This window comes from Sturnira hondurensis, unplaced genomic scaffold (assembly GCF_014824575.4).
Source record: "Sturnira hondurensis isolate 20B ecotype Veracruz unplaced genomic scaffold, ASM1482457v3 Scaffold0014854, whole genome shotgun sequence".
Taxonomy (NCBI): Eukaryota; Metazoa; Chordata; class Mammalia; order Chiroptera; family Phyllostomidae; genus Sturnira; species Sturnira hondurensis.
The window spans coordinates 10,870,087-10,888,178 of record NW_028087485.1 but is presented as its reverse complement, the minus strand read 5'-3'; the positions used below and the strand labels follow the sequence as shown (position 1 = coordinate 10,888,178).

General features: G+C 50.6%; 1 protein-coding gene across 4 annotated transcripts; it reads left to right on the top strand.

Moving 5' to 3' along the window:
• Window positions 1-2,199: 2,199 nt before the first annotated feature.
• PPRC1 (PPARG related coactivator 1) lies at window positions 2,200-17,385 on the top strand. Of its 4 annotated transcripts, none has more exons than XM_037064074.1 (14): window positions 2,200-2,401; window positions 6,875-7,063; window positions 7,866-8,012; window positions 8,124-8,216; window positions 8,311-11,188; window positions 11,487-11,540; window positions 12,278-12,335; window positions 13,271-13,341; window positions 14,324-15,038; window positions 15,818-15,949; window positions 16,057-16,123; window positions 16,243-16,364; window positions 16,604-16,755; window positions 16,985-17,385. In XM_037064074.1, exons 1-14 carry the CDS (start codon window positions 2,249-2,251, stop codon window positions 17,086-17,088), a joined length of 4,935 nt encoding a protein of 1,644 aa, XP_036919969.1. In that variant the 5' UTR covers window positions 2,200-2,248; the 3' UTR covers window positions 17,089-17,385. The 4 variants fall into 4 exon arrangements, with proteins under 4 accessions (XP_036919969.1, XP_036919970.1, XP_036919968.1 ...); XM_037064073.1 differs by having other exon boundaries at window positions 2,201-2,401; window positions 8,124-8,225; window positions 13,274-13,341; XM_037064072.1 differs by having other exon boundaries at window positions 2,201-2,401; window positions 8,124-8,225.
• The last annotated feature ends 707 nt before the right edge of the window (window positions 17,386-18,092 follow it).

Genomic DNA, 18,092 nt, shown 5'->3' with positions numbered 1-18,092 from the left:
ATTCCAAATGATTACCCAGTGGAGGCTGTGGGAATGTATGATGATGCAACAACCTTCCTGAAGGACAATTTGGCATTATCCACCAAAATTTTAAATGCATACATCTTTTTTTAAAAATATTTTATTTATTTATTTATCTTTAGAGGGGAAGGAGAGAGGGAGAGAAACATCAATGTATGGTTGCCCCTCGTGCGTCCCCTGCTGGGAGTTGGCCTGCAGGGAACCGGCCTGCAACCCAGGCATGTGCCCTGACTGGGAATCGAACCACGATCCTCTGGTTCGCAGGCCCGCGCTCAATCCACTGAGCTACACCAGTCAGGGCCTAAATGCATACATCTTTAACTCAGCAATTTCTTTTTAAGGAAACTATTCCAAACAAAAGTGCAAATACATGTACAAGAATGTTCACTGTAACTTCATTTGTAATAGTGAAAAACTGGAAATAAATATAACAAATGATATATCTATCCATATAATGGAAGGGGTACTAAGATCTCAGTAAATATTTGAGTAATGAATGAACTAACAGTGTTACATGGGAAAAAAGGCAAGTTGTAGAACCATACATATGGAATAGTCCTTTTTTTAAAAAAAGGTTTTGTTTATTTTTTAGAGAGGGGAAGGGAGGGAGAAAGAGAGGAAGAGAAACATGAACCCACTGCCTGTCACACCCCCAACCGGGGACCTGGCAGGAAACCCAGGAATGTGCCCTGAGAATCAAATCTGAGACCTTTAGGTTCAGCTTTTAAGTTTGCAGGTCAGCGCTCAATCCACTAAATCAGGGGTCCCCAAACACCGGGGCGGCGGACTGCTACCAGTCCATGGCTGGTTAGGAATTGGGCCTCCAGGGTAGCTCACCTGAGCTCCGCCTCCAGTTTCCCCCCTCCGCTCCACCCCACCCCCACCCCGCCCGCGTCCATGGAAAAACCGGCCCTTGGTGCCAAAAAGTTTGGGGACCGCTGCACTAAACCACACCAGCCAGGACATAGAACGGTTCTATTTTTTTTAATATTTTAAAAAAGATTTTATTTATTTTAGAGAGGAAGGGAAGGAGAGAAGTAGAGAACTATCAATGTATGGTTGCCTCTCCTGAGTCCCCCTCCTGGGAACTGGCCTGCAACCCAGGCATGTGCCCTGACTGGGAATGGAACCCCAATCGTGTGGTTCGCAGGCCCGTGCTCAATCCACTAAGCAACACCAGCAGGGCAGGTTCTATTTTTGAACAACCAAAAAAAGAGAAGAAGACCAATCTGTAACCCTATAGATTTTTAGATTCATAGGAAAAGCGTGGATGAATATACACTGAAGGTGACAAAGGTTAAATCTGCAGGCCAAGTGTATTTTTTTACTTCATATAGTTTCGCATTCTTTGAAATGATTTTTAAACTTTGTAATAAAAAACTTTAAAAAATAGGAAAACAATATGAAGTATCTTCTAAATGGCAAGAAAGAATAGTAGAGATAGTGATCGACTGTAGAAATACAGAAAGGGATCACGATTGGCTGGGATGATCAAAAAAGGCTTTCCTGGGTAAAATAGTGTATGAAAGATGTTTCGAGGTTCGAGTACCCAAGACAGAAAAACCAAGGCAGGAGAACACCTGTTATTTCCGGAGGGCAGTAAGATGATCTGTTTGCATCATCGCAGGACATTAGGTAAGAGATGCCAACCCGGGTGTTGGAGCGTCCCGACGAGACGCTGAGAGCGCAGTGTTTTACAATTAAACTCGCAGTTGTGCCGCAGTAGGAGATTAGGTGAGGATTAGAGCCTAGAATGCGCGTGCCCACTAGGGGGTGCTGTTTCAAAACAGGCACACTTGGATTTTAGTGAAAGAAAAAAAAAGCACAGTATAACAGAGCATCATACAAAAGAGGGTGTTCTGACAGTTGTTCAGATTAAGAAAATAAAAAGATGCGCAAAGTTAACTCTTCCCTTATTACCCCGCACTCCCTAACTGGGTATCCCACATAGAAAAACGAAGCATTACAGTACGTACGCCTATAGCAAGTACCAGTCCGGCTCCATTAAAGCGACTACTTTCCCAGGATCCCAAGTGAGGCCGCTGCCCTCCTTCCGGGTGCAACTGTGCGTGGGGACTGTGGGTCTCGCCGCACGGTCTTTTGGAATTCGTAGTCTTGCAGTGTCTTCCGGGAGTTGTAGTTCTCGTCCCACAACCGGCTGGGCGAGGCAGGCGACTTGGAGGCGGCGCCGGCTATCAGAGCTGCGCTTGAGTGTTCAGGGGCCAAGATGGCGGCGCGCCGGGGACGGAGAGACCGAGCCGCGCCGCCTCCGAGTGGGGGCCCTGGCCCCGACCCTGGCGGTGGAGTTCGCGGCAGCAGGAAGGGAAGTCGGAGTCAAGCGCCGTATGGGACTGTAGGCACTGTGAGCGGTGGGGAGCAGGTGAGAGGCTGGCGGCCGGCCCGCGGCTGGCAGCAAAGCGGCGTGTGCCGGGCGGTGACACGTGGACGCCACAGGGAAGGGAGGAAGCGCTCCGGAGTCTGTGCCGGGTGGCTCTGGGAGACAGGTTGGGCCGAGTAGACTGGGCCCTTTGCTGATAGGATGCGGGCAGAGGCAAGGATCCCTACGGCCATTCCTGCGGAACAGCAAGGAGCACAGCTCGGTGCTGGCAACGTGGCCCGTGATTGGGGGGGCGGTGAGAGAATCGGGCTCGGAGTTGAAGGCTAAGACCTCCCTCTAAGGATGCCGAGGAGGGGTTGCCCCTATCCCCGCGCCGCAGTGCCTTTTTGGAGCCACGTGGTTTGGGGGAGCGATTTTCTCCAGAGAACTTCTCTGCTTCCCCTCCCCCTCCAGAGGGCCCCGGCACCCACGTGGATTGGGCTCAGGGTTGGGGGGGCCGCGGGTCCACGTTGGGACAGGGAGGGGATGTCCACGTGGCTCCCGCCTCAGGCTGCCCGGCGTCTCGTATCGGCGCTGGAGCCGCACTGCCGGGAACTGGGTGTGTCTCAGCTTGTCCCGCCATCTCCGACCCTGGGGGCTGGGGGGCCCCTGGCCGGGAACGAGGGTAGGGGCTGCTAGAGTCAACTTTGCTCAGAGCCTTGGAGGTTTTTTTACTCCTGCTTTGGTCTGCGGCGCCTCTAAGACAGCGGATGGTGAAGGACTTTCCAGATGTGCGGATGGCCGATGGCCGGGTGTGCTGGGAAGGGTAGAGGGCTGTGGAATGAGCTTGTGAAGGGCTGTGGAATGAGCTTGTGGCGGCCTCTGCCTGACCAGCTTGGTTGGGCTGGGTTGTGAGTCACGGGCACTGGCATTTTGGTTGCCTGCAATCCCTCGTTCCTTTTTTTTTTTAATTTTATTTATTTATCTTTAGAGGGGAAGGGAAGGAGAGAAGCACCAGTGCATGGTTGCCTCCTGTGAGTCCCCCACTAGGAACCGGCCGGCAACCCAGGCATGTGCCCTGACTGGGGACCGAACCTCGATCGCGTGGTTCGCTGGCCGGCGCTCAATCTACTGAGCCAGGGCCTGCCTCGTTCTTGATTCCGGGGGAATGGAGAGTGTCAATATGTACAGGGAACAAGCTTAAGGAAGGGGAAGAATAGTCCTTTCAACTTCTCTTACTTTTTCCTTCAGCATCTCTTTTGAGGAGGCAGCTAAGCCTTGGTCCTGTGAACTGATACAAACTGGGGTGGTCATTTCGTAAGGGTGTCCGGGATTTTTTCTGGGGATGGAAAAGTTGGAGGCAATTTGAGAACAACACTAGGTGAACATTTATTGGATGGCGAGGGGGTTCTTTCTTTTAGAATCTTTTTTTCTTGGCCTTCAGTTCTCCATACTTTAAAAGTTACTTTCTCACTCCTCAGTAGAGGGCTTCTCAAAAGTTCCCAACCCAAGTGGAGGTTAGCAGGACTTAGTTTGAACTCTTAAGCAAAGAGACCAAGACCTTAAGAGCTTTTTGTCATTCTGTCGATGGAAGTTGGGCTGCAGGCTGCCCGGTCATGTCACTTCCAATAGACCAGTCCAGGCCCTTGCGCAGGAGAGAATGGCTTCTGAGTCCCTAACTTGGGAGCTACCACCTTCTCTTCCTTCCTTTTCTCAGAGGGCACATCTTGTAGGAGTGGTGCTGCCTATGGTTTGCGGGAGAGGCAGGAAGAATTCTTGATCTAAGCTGTAATCCAAGTTGGGTGGTCATTTGGGGTTGGAGAGGCTCTCATGGAGAGATTGCCCTGTTCTGCTCCCCACTCCCCAAGAACCATGTGTGGAAGTTAGTCGACCTGCTTGTTACTGAGATAGCATTATGTTCGGACACAGGGAATATTGCGGTAAACTACTCATGGGCCCTGTCCTATAGGATCTTATTTTATTCTCACCCAAGGATACTTTTCCATTGCTTTTGTAGCAAAAGAGAAAGGGGGAAGGGAGAGAAATAGCTGTTGTCTGTTGGAAGTGGTGATGAATGATTTGTGGAGCTGGTCATTGTCTTGAGATTCTGGGCCAGGTAAGTGGCAGGGCAAGTTGAGATGCGCCTTCTTGTACTGCCCCGATGGGATTGAATGGGCAACCTGGGCATGTGTGCCAACTGGGAATTGAACCCGCCACCTTTTGGTGTATGGGACAATGCTCCAACCAACAGAGCCACACCAGCCAAGGTGAGTCTTATGTTTTTTATCAGGCTGGACAGACAATAAGAAAGTGCATATTTGAGATGATATAATTAGTAGTAGTAGTCTACTTTGTAGGGTCTGGGAAAGGACGTTTTAAGCTGAGACTCAAAGACTGTGTGTAGGTGGGGGACGCTTTCATCAGGGGGAATTATAAGTGAAGGCCTTGAGGTGGGAGAGAGCATGGCTTACTGGAGAAACTGAGAGACCTATATGGTTGGTGTGTAGAGAGACAGGGGGACGGGTGAGAGAGGGCACCCTGGAGCAGAAATCTGTTGGGGAAGACCAGGACCGCAGTAGGCCACATTAAGGAGTTTAAACCTAATATCAAGAGTAGTAAGATACCATTGAAGGGATTTAGGGAGGGCCTCTGGAAGTGATCAGATTAATTTTTAAGAGTTTATAGCTGGTTTTAAACCATGCAGGGACAAAACCCTACTTTTAGCCTGGGCTTAGCCCCTAGATGATCTTGGTACTCTGGGAGCTCTTCTCTGTGGGGATTGAGTGCTGGGTGAGGTCAGGTGAAGAGGGATTGTCTCTGACTGGGGCTCCAGTGCTTGTCTGTTGGAGGTGATGAGTGGTTTGTAGAGCTGGTCGTTGTCTTGAGATTCTGGGCCAGGTAAGTGGCAGGGCAAGTTGAGATGTGGCCTCCTTGCTCACTTCAGAGTGTGTGCTGAGCCAGGTGCTATTCAGCTGCTGGTTGTAATTACAGGATTGTGAAGGTCTGGGAGGAGTTAGTGCCTAAAACCTGCCACCTTTCACTTCTTCTCTGGGCCTGGCTTCCTAAAGAGTTCCTATCCAGCCCTTCCTCTCCCATGGCACCCTTGGTAGCAGGATGGATATAGAGTGTTGTTACACCTGTTGCTTTTTTTTCCCCTCCCTTGGAAGAGGAGCAGAATTTCCCTTTGCTGCAGAAGGGGAAGGGGCTGACTTGTCCATGTTTGTTCCTGTTCTCCAGCTTTGCATCATATTTCCTACTGGGAAGATACCTGTGCCTCTGGCCTCTGGCTTCTGGCGTTGCCGGCCCCATTCCAGCCACTTCTGGCCCTGCCCACACCCACATGCTTGACAGGCCTGGACGGGTGACTCCCTACCTAACAAGGCAGAAGGCATTGCTGGTTCTCAGGGAAGTGGTGGGGTGGGGCTTTTCCATCTACAGAATCAAGCTTTCTCATCCTTTGCTCTTACCTGGTAGGGGTAGGAGAGAGACTTTTTTTTCCCTTAGGACTTCCCTTGAGAGATCAGGTGGCACAATGTAGAGCTTTGAAAATAAAAGTGTAAAGTAAGTGCCCTGATCGGCATGGCTTGGTTGGAGCGTTGCCCAGTATGCCAAAAGGTTGTGGGTTCGATTCCCGGCCAGGGCACATACCTAGGTTATGGGTTCAATTCCTGGTTGGGCATGTATTGGAGGCAACCAGTCAGTCTTTCTCTCTCACATCAGTTTTTCTCTCTTTCTCTCCCCCTTCCTCTTTCTCTAAAGTCAATAAACACTTCTAATTTTTTCTTTAAGTGTGAGTTAAGTGCAAATATCACCCGTGTATAAGACACTATACTAGGCATCACGGATGACCAGGAAGCGTGCTGACTGTAAACTCTTCTAAAGCCAAGAATATAAAAGCTAATCGATTATGAAGGGTTGTTTTATTTGCCTCCAAAGAACTTGGAATCTAGTTTTAGTAATGATGCAAGGAATGTCATGGGCTGGGGAGGGGGCAGGATATCATCGCCAGAAAAGTGAGTGATACGGAAACGTAAATTCAGGGGACAGAGCATCTTGAGTTGGGGTCCCCTCAAGAGTCTTCTTGAAAGTGGGACTTGAGCTAAGCAGGGAAGAGAAGTGTAAGAGGGTTTGAGGGAGGTAAGGTGGTATCTGAAATTGCCTGCTTCCTGATCTTCTATGAGTACTGCCCTTCAGACTGTCTGCCTTCACACTTCCAGTAGACATCTCTTGATGTTTTAAATCCCCAGTTCAATAATCCCTTGTGGCTCCCTCTGTTTCTGAATATAGGCCTAACATTTTTCCCCCTTAGAATGTCATTGAACACTGCCATCTCAGTTGGGGCTTTGGCTCATGAGTTGCACTTCTCTCTGCCCACCAAGTCTGGAGATTTGGCTGTGGTGGGGTTCCTGCTGAAGTCTGGGGCCACTGGTGGAGGGCTAGGCTCCTAGTTTACGGAGCGTATCAATCAGCTTCCCCAGAGGGCCCATATCCTGCAGCCTTCACAGTGTCCTTCTGACCATCCCCCTTTTGCCACAGGTGCTGCTGCAAGAAGAGGTGGATGATTCTGGCTTTGTCGGTCTGTCTCGGCTGGGACCCTGTCTGAAGGACAAGGACCTGGGGATGGAAGAGCTGATGCTACAGGATGAGACACTCCTGGGGACCATGCAGAGCTACATGGATGCCTCCCTCATCTCCCTCATTGAGGATTTTGGGAGTCTTGGAGAGGTGAGCTAGAGCCAGGCTTGTAAGTCTTCAGACAGAAGCTTTGCACGGGGAGATTATGGCTCAGTGGCTCAGTTCTCCCAGACCCTTGGCTCACAGATACCCAACCTGAGTCATCCAAGTGTATTTTGTATCCCTAAGTGAGAGTTGGCCTGCAGGCTGCCAAATTATGTCCCACTTAAGGATGACCTGGGAGGCTTGAGCTGTAGTCCAAGGCCTCTTCTTTTGCCTGGGCCCCTGACTTACATGTCCAGAGGGTCTGATCCCTGTTGGAGCTCAATTCCAGCCTAACCAAGGGTTGTCTGCTGAGCATCTCATTTTTTTTTAAGATTTTATTTATTTATTTATCTTTTAGAGGGGAAGGAGAGAGGGAGAGAAACATCAATGTATGGTTGCCTTTCGTGTGTCCCCTGCTGGGAGTTGGCCTGCAGGGAACCGGCCTGCAACCCAGACATGTGCCCTGACTGGGAATCGAACCCCGATCCTCTGGTTCGCAGGCCCGCACTCAATCCGCTGAGCTACACCAGCCAGGGCCAGCATCTCATTTTTTAACTTGAGGGTGGAAGGAGTTTTTAAAACATAAGTTTAAGACTCAATTTTGACAGGTTTCTGTTGACCCTAGAAAGGTAGTAGATGGCAGCAAATGAGATAGGAACTTATACCTTCTTGTACTCAAATTTGTCCCTGGTAAATGGAGCAAAACTGAGAGCCTGGGAAACTGATTCTCTTGGCATCTAGCTCTTAGTGGCTCAGTAGGTCATTTGGGATGTTGGTGTCGGACTTTCCTATTGTTTTTCTGGAGCAGAGCAGGTTATCGCTGGAGGACCAGAATGAAGTATCACTGCTCACAGCTCTGACGGAGATCTTGGACAATGCAGATTCTGAAAACCTGTCTCCCTTTGACAGCATTCCTGACTCCGAGTTGCTTGTGTCACCTCGGGAGGGCCCCTCTGTGAGTGTGGGACCAGGAGGAGGGTTGTGTGGTTGGTGCTAAGTATATCTGTGGACCTACTCACATAGTTCTGAAGCAAAGACTCATCTCAGGTCCTTTTCTCCCTCTTAGCTGCACAAGCTGCTAACCCTGTCTCGAACACCCTCAGACCGTGACCTCATCACCCCAGTTGACCCGCTGGGATCCAGCACAGGCAGTAGTAAGGTGAGTGGGGTAAGCCTGACTTAGGGAGCCTCAGGGAATCTCAGGGGGGAGGAATGTGTCGGAGAAAATGCCTTCCATGACTTCTCTTTTGCAGGTTGAGGTATCTCTCACAGATAACCCTTGGGACTTTTCTCCACCATCCTTCTTGGAGACCTCCTCCCCCAAACTACCTAGCTGGAGAACCCCAAGATCCAGACCCCGCAGGAGCCAGTCCCCGTCTCCTCAACAGCGTAGTGATGGGGAAGAAGAGGAGGAGGTAGCCAGCTTCAGCGGCCAGATGCTTGCTGGGGAGCATGACAATTCCATGAGCGGAATCCCGGATTTTCCCATGCACCTGGCCTGCCCCGAGGAGGAAGATAAAACAGTAGCAGCAGAGATGGCAGTGCAGGCAGCTGGTGACAAGAGCATCTCTTCCCTGAGTGAGCTGGTGCGAGCCATGCACCCATACTGCCTGCCCAACTTTACCCACCTGACGTCACTAGAAAATGAACTTCAGGAGCAGGCAGGTGATTTGACACTGCCTGAGGACTGTGTGGTGCTAGAGATTGTGGGCCAGGCAGCCACAGCCGGCAGTGACCTAGAGATCCCAGTTGTGCTGCATCAGATTCCTGCTGGACCCCAGCCTGTTCTCCTGGATGATTCATTAGAGGCCAGTCCGGCCTTGCAGCTGCTCCTGCCTACGCTAGAGTCAGAGACAGAGGCTGCTGTGCCCAAGGAAGCCCTCTGCCCTAGGAAAGAGGGGTTGTCACTGGATTCAGAGGAAAAGCTGGAGTCAGCCTTGTTGGAGCCCAGGGAGGTCATGGAGCCAGTGGCACCCAAGGGGCCTAAAAACCCACCAGCCAATGCAGTGCTGAGTTCCCAGAGAGCTCGAAAGGGCAGGAGGAGGAAGAACAAGGAACAGCCAACAGCCTGTATAGAAGGCTATGCCAGGAGGCTGAGGTCGTCCTCTGGTGGGCAACCTACTACGGCTACAGAGGTGATCTCTCAGACAGGCAGTTTGCCTCAGGAGGAACTTCAAGGAGAGGTTGGGCTTCCCCGTGGTAGAGGGAAGCCTCGGGCCTGGGCTCGGGCCTGGGCAGCTTCCTTGGAGAAGCCTAGCTCTGGGAACTTGGAGAGTAGTGCTGGACAAGCTAGTCCTGCTAAAGAAGGTCCTCTAGATCTTTGCCCCAACTTGGGTGACACCAACAAAGCCAACCCTGTTCCAACCCATCTCTCCTTTGTTGACTCTGCTTGTGCCGACCCCATGCCACCTGATTCTGTTGAAGCTGATCCCAGTGCGATTGACCATGTTCTAGCTGACCCTGTATCTGTTGACCCTGCACTGGTTGACCTTGCTTCAGCCAACTCAGAGCTGGTTGACACTCTCCCAGCTGGCCCAGTGTTGACTGAGCCAGTTCTGGCTGACTCAGTGGCAATTGACCCTGCAGTGGTTGTTCCTGTCTCAGATGACCTGCCACCAGGTGACTCTGTCTCAGCCAACCTAGCACCAGTTGACTCTGTTTCTGACGATCTGGCTCCAGTTAACCCTGTGCTAGTTAAATCTAAGCCAACTGATCCCAGACGTGGTGCAGTGTCGTCAGCCCAGGGGAGTCCAGCTCCTCAGCTCCTGGAGTCAGAATCCTTGGACCCCCCAAAGGCCATCATTCCTGAAGTCAGGGAGGCCATGGGTCCTCTGAAGGTGGAAGGTGGTACCAGTGCCACAACCCAGGAAACTAGACCTCGGCCTCTTAGCCTATCTGAGTACCGGCGACGAAGGCAGCAACGCCAAGCAGAGGCAGAAGAAAGGAATTCCCAGCCCCCATCTGGGAAGTGGCCGAGCCTCCCAGAGACCCCCACAGGGCTGGCAGACATTCCTTGTCTTGTCATCCCATCAGCCCCAGCCAAAAAGACAGCTCTGCAGAGAAGCCCTGAGGCTTCCTCTGTGCCTGTGGGTCCCAGCCCTGCTGCTTCTAGTCCTGAGCCACCTGCAAGCAAATCTGTGGCCTCAACTCCCACCGAGCAGGTGCCATCCCAAGAAATGCCACTGCCAGCAAGATTTCCACCTCCTGCTGTGCAGTCCATGCCCCCCACAATGCCCACTGCTCTGCCTTTTCCACCAGGTGGGGTGGGCATAACCCCCATGCTGCCCCCTCCTGCAAGTGGGCAAGGGGTCCCCAGTCTGCCCCCTCTACCCTTTCAGCCTCCTAGCCTCCCAATGTCTGTGGGGTCAGTGCCACCTGATTCTTATGCTCACTATGCCCCTATACTACCTTGGCCTTGTTATCCCCCGGTGTCTCCTGGTTATCCTTGTCTGCCCCCCCCACCAACAGTGCCCCTTGTGTCTGGTACTCCTGGCACCTATACAGTTCCCCCCACTTGCAGTGTGCCTTGGGTACCCCCTTCTGCCCCAATCCCACCTTATAGTTCTAGCTGTACTTATGGGCCCTTGGGGTGGGGCACAGGGCTGCGACATCCTCCATTCTGGTCTGCTGTACCCCCACCACCTTTGCCTCTAGCCTCTGTTGGGAGAGCTGTTCCCCCACCCAAAGTGGAGCCCAGTGTCATCCCAGATGACCCTGCTGAAAGTGTACTTCCTGGGCCAGTGGCTTCTCTCAGTCTTGGGTCAGTTGGCCAGGGAGCTCCATCGATAGAGTCCACCAAGGTGGAGGTCAAGCCAGTGCCTGGATCTCCCCATCTGAAACACAAGGTGTGCTCCCCAGTGCAAAACCCACAGAATAAGGCTTCACTACACCTGTCTGCTGAGAGTGTGGCTATTGAGCCTGCATCAGAGATGCTAAAACTTGAGACCCAGGAGACAATGTCCAAGGAGAAGACCCTCTCTCCTGTTGCCAAAGCTGTCCCCACACCCAGGCAGAGCACTGTCACCAAGTTGCCTGCTGTTCACCCAGCTCGTCTAAGGAAACTATCTTTCCTGCCAACCCCACGTACCCAGGGTCCTGAGGATGTGGTGCAGGCTTTCATCAGTGAGATTGGTGAGTGCCAGGCAGTTCAGGTAGCGTGAAGAAGGGCATGGGAGTTGGGCGTGCAATGTCCTCCATAGATCAAGATAAAGCACCTAGATGGACTGGCTTTTGGGTTTCTTCGGAGGGTTTTTGAGAGGTGGAGTCTGGGTTGGCTTAATTTTTTCCTGCTTTGTGTTGTTACCTTTGATTTACTTAGTACAGTGAGCAGGGGGGTCATTAAAGAAGTGAAGTGATTAGGGACTTCTTGGGACCTGTATACTCAGTTGATAGGAGTGGGTTTCCAGCCCTGTGTTGTGTGCTTCTGCAGGAATTGAGGCATCGGACCTGTCCAGTCTGCTGGAGCAGTTTGAGAAATCAGAAGGTGAGGGAACCTGGGTAGCTTTGTTCCAACCTCTTTGTTGATATTTCCTTTGGGCCCAGTTTCTAGTCACTTAAACTTGGGGAGGGGCAGTCTCAGCTACTAGAGCAGTCTAAGCCAGGGAGAGGGTACAGCTGGTACTTAATACGAAGAGTAAACCAAACCAGTAGGGAGGTCCTTGTGGGTTGGATTGTTTGGGGACATTTTTCTAGAGGAAAGTAACTCTCAAGCTAGACTTTAAGACAGGATCTCGTGGGATGGCTTGTGATGGATAAAGGCAGAGGTATAGCAGTGATTGAAGGTGGAGTATTTAGAAGGCAGTGGGTAGTTCAGCTTTTTCAGTGCAAGGCATGGTGCTCTGCTGTGGAGGATGCTATATCCTGTTTTCAAGGAGCTTGTGGTCTAACTGGACAGAAATATGCAGAAATGACTCCTGAATTGGAATGGGCATCTATAATTCAGATAAAATATAAGAATAGGCTCTAAGACTTAAAAAGTTAGGCGGGTCACGTAGACCCTTGTGTTAGTTATTCAGGCTTAGAAGGTTGGACTCCATCTCAGATTCATTGGGGAGTGTGCATGTTTCTGGGCCTGGAAGAGAATGGATCTTTCTGGGGAGAACCCAGTGGGATATGTAGGCAAAGTGGATTTTCCTCCTTTGGGTCTCAAAGCCAGCCCTTTTACACCTCCTCAATTTGGAACATCTGGTTGGGCTTTTAACCAGTATGGTTTCTTTGCAGCCAAAAAGGAGTGCCCTCCCCCGGCTCCTGCTGACAGCTTGGCTGTAGGAAACTCAGGGTAAGTCTGGGGATGTGTGAATGAGTTACCCTACAGCTGTTGGTCAGCAGCCGGCTGGTGCTCCAGGACCATACATCTGTTGCACGGATGTTTCATCAGCTATAGAGTCTTGCCCTGTTTTCCCATTCCCATGCTCAGCCCATCACTACTGGGCATTAGTTTGGGGGGAAAGGTAGGCGGATGTGTACCAGTGAGTACCTTTGGTTTTCTGGCAGGTCATGCCTTTGGGGATTTTTCTTGCATTTAACGAAAGTTTTTTTTTTTTTAAGCTTTTATATATTTTTAGGAAGAGGGGAAGAGAGGGAGAAAGGGAAAGAAACATCGATGCTTGAGAGACACATCAGTCAGTTGCCTCTCATGTACCTCCAACTGGGGACCTGGCCTGAAGCCCAGGCATGTGTCCTGACTGGGAATCAAACCGATGACCCTTTGGTCTGTAAGCCTATGCTCAATCCACTGAGCCACACCAGCCAGGGCTCATTTAGCAAATTTTAAACTTGCTGAACACTGGTAATAGTTTAAAATAAGTGGGGGGAAATGTTCATGCTTAGGGCTTCCCTGACTCCTTGGTGGACACAGGCACCCTGGACCTCATTATTCTGCAGTCTCTCAGTACTGAGAGGCCTTTTTTCATTTCTCTTGTTCATAGTACCCCATACTGTTCTGCCAAGCACATCCTTCTCCACATTGATTTTTGGGTTGGTTTGAGCTGGGTAGGTGAGGTTCCTGGCATTGGGCAGAGCTGAGCTGAGCCCCAACCTACAGTTTGGTTACCAAGACTCCTTTGGTGCTGGAGTAGAATGATAGGGGCAGGTGTGCATCCCATTCTTCTCTGCACACACCCCTTTCCTGTTGCTTTGCTTTCTAAGGAAAGCAGATGTACAAGATGTCAAGGAGGGAATGAACCAGGCTTTCCCTTTTCCCCCCCCTGCCAGCAGCGTTGACCCTCCCCAGGAGAAGCGGCCCCTAGACCGGTTACAAGCCCCAGAATTGGCCAACGTGGCAGGTGGGTTCAGGGTGGGGAACTCTGCCTTTGATTAGTTCATGCAGCAAATGTAGAGCCTGTTCTGCACCACGCATGGGTAGGTGTTGGGGATACAGACATCTGGTCCTCGTCCTTGAGGTTCTCACAGTCTAGGGGCAAGCGTGTAAAATGAGTATGTTGAGTAGCAGAGGTGGTGTGTTAAAGAAGCCTCCATGGGTTATGGTGGGATCTGAAGGGGGCAGTCAGGGAAGGATAGTATGGAAGATAATCTCTGAAACAGGCTTAAGAAAATTACTGATACCAATCAGGTAGGTTCAGGGAATTGAGCATTCTAGGTAGATGGAGCCATCTTGAATAAAATGAAGAAATACAGTCAGCCTGGTACATTTTGGGGGGATTGCAGGTGGTTTAGTTTGGCTATAATGTAGTGTCTGATCATGGTTGGGGGCAGGGGCAGAGCTAAAGCAAGAGATAAAGCCAGAGTGGTAAGTAGGAGGTTAGATTATGGGAACTTTGAATGTAATGTAAGTTATTTGGACTTTATCCTGCTCATTGAAGAAGCAATTGAAAAAGCTTTACCAAATTGGTTTTTGGGTGTTCTGTCCAGCAGGATGGTAGAAGATGGGTGGATAGTTATGATCCCCAAGGTAGGGGATCATCGGAAGATGATTACATTAGTCCAGGCAAGATGCAGCCAAAAGGCAGACAGTGCTGGAGTAGGGTAGAGAGGTCTATGTATGCAGAGGTAGACCAGGCAGGCCCTGGACAGTACTTAGATTGGAGCAGTGAATGGTTGAGGGGTTCAGGAAGGCCCTGGCTGGTTGGGTTTCTATTGCTGGTCCCCAACATGAGGAACGTGGGGGAAGGAGCAGTGTTGGCGAGGTTGGGCTGTGGACATTTGGTATACTTTGTGAGGTGGGGTTCTCTGGAGCCTAAATACACAGTGTTTGGAAGTGTAGAATCGGATCTCACCCTGCTATCTCCATCCTCCCTCCCCTCACAGGGCTCACCCCTCCAGCTACCCCTCCCCACCAGTTATGGAAGCCCTTGGCTGCTGTTTCCCTGCTGGCCAAAGTCCAATCTCCTAAGTCCACCGCCCAGGAGGGAACCCTGAAGCCTGAAGGAGTTACAGAGGCCAAACATCCAGCTGCAGCCCGCCTCCAAGAAGGGGTCCATGGCCCTAGTCCAGTTCATGTGGGCTCTGGGGATCATGACTATTGTGTCCGGAGCAGGACCCCCCCAAAAAAGACGCCTGCCTTAGTCTTTCCAGAGGCAGGCTCCCGATGGAACGTCAAACGCCATCAGGATATCACCATCAAACCTGTCTTGTCCCTGGGCCCAGCTGTCCCCCTGACCCCAGGCTCAGCTGTCTCCCAGGACCCACTTGATCACAGGACTAGCAACAAGCAGGCACATTCTCCAGCCCCTTGCCTTGCCCCATCTGCCTTGCTGTCCCCTGAGGCCTCGCCCAGCCGGAATGACATGAACACTAGGACTCCCCCTGAGCCCTCAGTCAAGCAGCGGCCAATACGTTGTTATCGAAAAGCCTGCAGGTCAGCCAGTCCCCCAAGCCGGGGCTGGCAGGGCCATCGTGGCCGCAGCAGTTCTGTCAGCTCTGGGTCCAACCGGACCAGTGAAGCATCTTCCTCATCCTCATCGTCGTCTTCATCCCGGTCCCGGTCCAGGTCCCTCTCCCCCCCACACAAGAGGTGGCGAAGGTGAGCTCTGATGGCCTATTAGGTCCTCTCCATTTAGGAGGTTCATGTACTCTCCTCTGTTATTTTGAAAGCTTTTTACACACCAGGTTTGGTATTTTCATGCACTAAGACTTCTGTTTGTGTCTTTGGCTTTTGTCTTCTTCCACTTCCCTAGATTGTTGAAGGAGGCAAGCTAAGAAAATAGCTTCTGCCCTCTTGAAGTCTGGGGTATCCCAAGGTCTGCTTCCTTAAGACCTGCCATGGGGAGGCTGTTAGGGTTTGGTCTTGACCATGTCGATTTCTTTGAACACTGTATCAGTCCTCATTTCTGGTGTTTTCCTGGTAGGATTGTGGGTTAATGGCACACAGGCCTTTTAATCTTCTGTTGAAGAAAGAGTCTGGGCAGTTCCTTTGGGTGTCCCTGTGGCCTCATCCATTTCCTGGCAGTACTTTTTTTGGGGTAGCAGACCCCAATTTTTCCCATTTAGATAAGGAGGCTATTATCTCTTGAGTTGGTTTATTTTTTTTCTTTCTGATTTGTTAAATATTACCAATTTTTAAAAATTGTATAATTGAAAATAAATATGACCTATGCCAAAACACTAAAACATTCCAGATACATATGAAATTTATGAAGGCTTCAGTTTGGTCATCTGTGAGAAGTTTTTCTAGACCTCTTCAGCTCTCCTTTGCCTTTAGTCCTGAACCTCCTGATCGGGAGGCAGGACTGCCCCAAGGTGAAGTAAGTGGAATTTACCCGCACCACTTCCAGCATTCCTACATGCCCCTTTATTTTCCAGGTCCAGTTGCAGTTCCTCTGGACGCTCCCGAAGATGCTCTTCCTCTTCCTCATCTTCCTCATCCTCATCATCTAGTTCCCGAAGCCGGTCCCGCTCCCCATCCCCCCGCCGAAGAAGTGACAGGAGGCGGCGGTGAGCGTGTGTTCAGGGAGGCAGTGCATCTGGGGTACAAGTGCCTGAAAGTTCTGAGACTTAAGCTCTCTTATGTCTGGGGGGCTGATGACACCTTCTTTTGTCAGGTACAGCTCTTATCGTTCACATGACCATTACCAAAGGCAGAGAGTGCTGCAGAAGGAGCGTGCAATAGTGAGTAGAATAACAGGCCATGGAAGGAGGGAGCTTGCCCCTGACCCACGTGCTCACAGAGCAGTCTGTGGCTCTGGCTCTGGCTCACGGTGATGTGAATTTTCCTTGACCCTACATAGGAAGAGAGAAGAGTGGTGTTCATTGGGAAGATACCTGGCCGTATGACTCGGTCAGAGCTAAAACAGAGGTTCTCTGTTTTTGGAGAGATTGAGGAGTGCACCATCCACTTCCGTGTCCAAGGGTAAGCTTGGCCCTAAGGTCAGGATCTCTCTTCTGTCCCATTCATGGACCTTGATGCTTCTTTGTCTTTCCTCCTCGCTTGGGTGTGGTAGTCAGTGTCGGACAACTTCATTTTCCCACTCAGTGGGCTGACTGTTTGGGGAATGAGAAGAATCCCCTCAGTCCCTCTATGTACCCCAGGAGGCTGTTTCTTCTCCGTGGCATGTGTCCAAGTAGCCTCTGCCTCACCCTCCCCATTAGTGACAACTATGGCTTCGTCACTTACCGCTATGCTGAGGAGGCATTCGCAGCCATCGAAAGTGGTCACAAGCTGAGGCAGGCAGATGAGCAGCCCTTTGATCTCTGCTTTGGGGGCCGAAGGCAGTTCTGCAAGAGAAGCTATTCTGATCTTGGTGAGTGGAGGGAGGCCCTGAGGCTTTTTGGTGTACTTGATTTTCCCAGAAGGGTTCCCAGCCTTTTGTGAGTGGGCTAGGCAGACTTGACTTCATCTGATGCACAAAGAACCTAAGGGGTGGGGTGACTTAAAATCATGATTGGGTTGGGAGGTGGCTGGCCATCAGGACCCTGTGGTTGGCAAGGGTGATCAAAGACCTTGATGTTTGTCTCTCTCTACCTTTATAGACTCCAACCGGGAAGACTTTGACCCTGCTCCCGTAAAGAGCAAATTTGATTCTCTTGACTTTGACACATTGTTGAAACAGGCCCAGAAGAACCTCAGGAGGTAACCCTGGGCCCTTCTCCCCCTTCCCCTTTTCTTTGGAGATGTCCAGCCATCTCCACCCCCCTCCCCCACTCCAGGGGAGAGAGCTGCTAGTGAGATGAGGACTGTTTTATAAAGAAATGAAAAAAGTGAAATAAAAATTGTGTTAAATCAGATTTTTTTAAAGGGTATTTGTTTTTTATAACAGGCATTGAAAACAAGTTACTTTGCATTCCTGTGTGAGGTGAATGAGGCTGAGGGGTTCCCCCAGGGTTTGGAGGCCTGTGTCACTATGCAGACTAATAAACATGAATTAGAACTCCTGAGTGCTGTTGTGCTTCTTTCTTTCTGTGGCGTTGGTGCCAGACACACTCACTTTTCCTTCCAACACAATCAGCATCATATTTACCTCCACTGAATTCCTAGGACCCCTCTTTGGTCAGGTACCAAATCCTATTGGACTTGAAACTTGGCTTCTCAAGTGTTTAGTGAAATCAGTCATCTAGAGCAGTATTTCTCAAACTTTAAAGGGCACTTGAATCTCTTCGAGTTCTTTTTTTTCTTTTAATATTTTATTTATTTATCTTTAGAGGGGGAGGGAAGGAGAGAGGAAGAGAAACATCAATGTATGGTTGCTTCTTGTGCATCCCCTGCTGGCAACTGGCCCCTGCCAGGAACTGGCCTGCAACCCAGGCATGTGCCCTGACTGGGAATCGAACTGCAATCATCTGGTTCACAGGCCGGCACTCAATCCACTGAGCTACACCGGCCAGGGCTCAAGTTCTTTTTATTTTATTTTTCTGTAAACAGCATGTTTCATTGCTTATTTACTAATTTATTTTTTAGAGCTCAGGGAGGGAGGGAGAAAGAGGGAGAGAAACATTGACTGGTTACCTCTTGCACACCCCTAACTGGGGACCTGGCCTATAACCCAGGCATGTCTCCTGACTGGGAATCAAACCAGTGACCTTTTGGTCTGAGGGTGATGCCTAGTCCACTGAGCCACACCAGCTGGGTCTGGAGATCTTT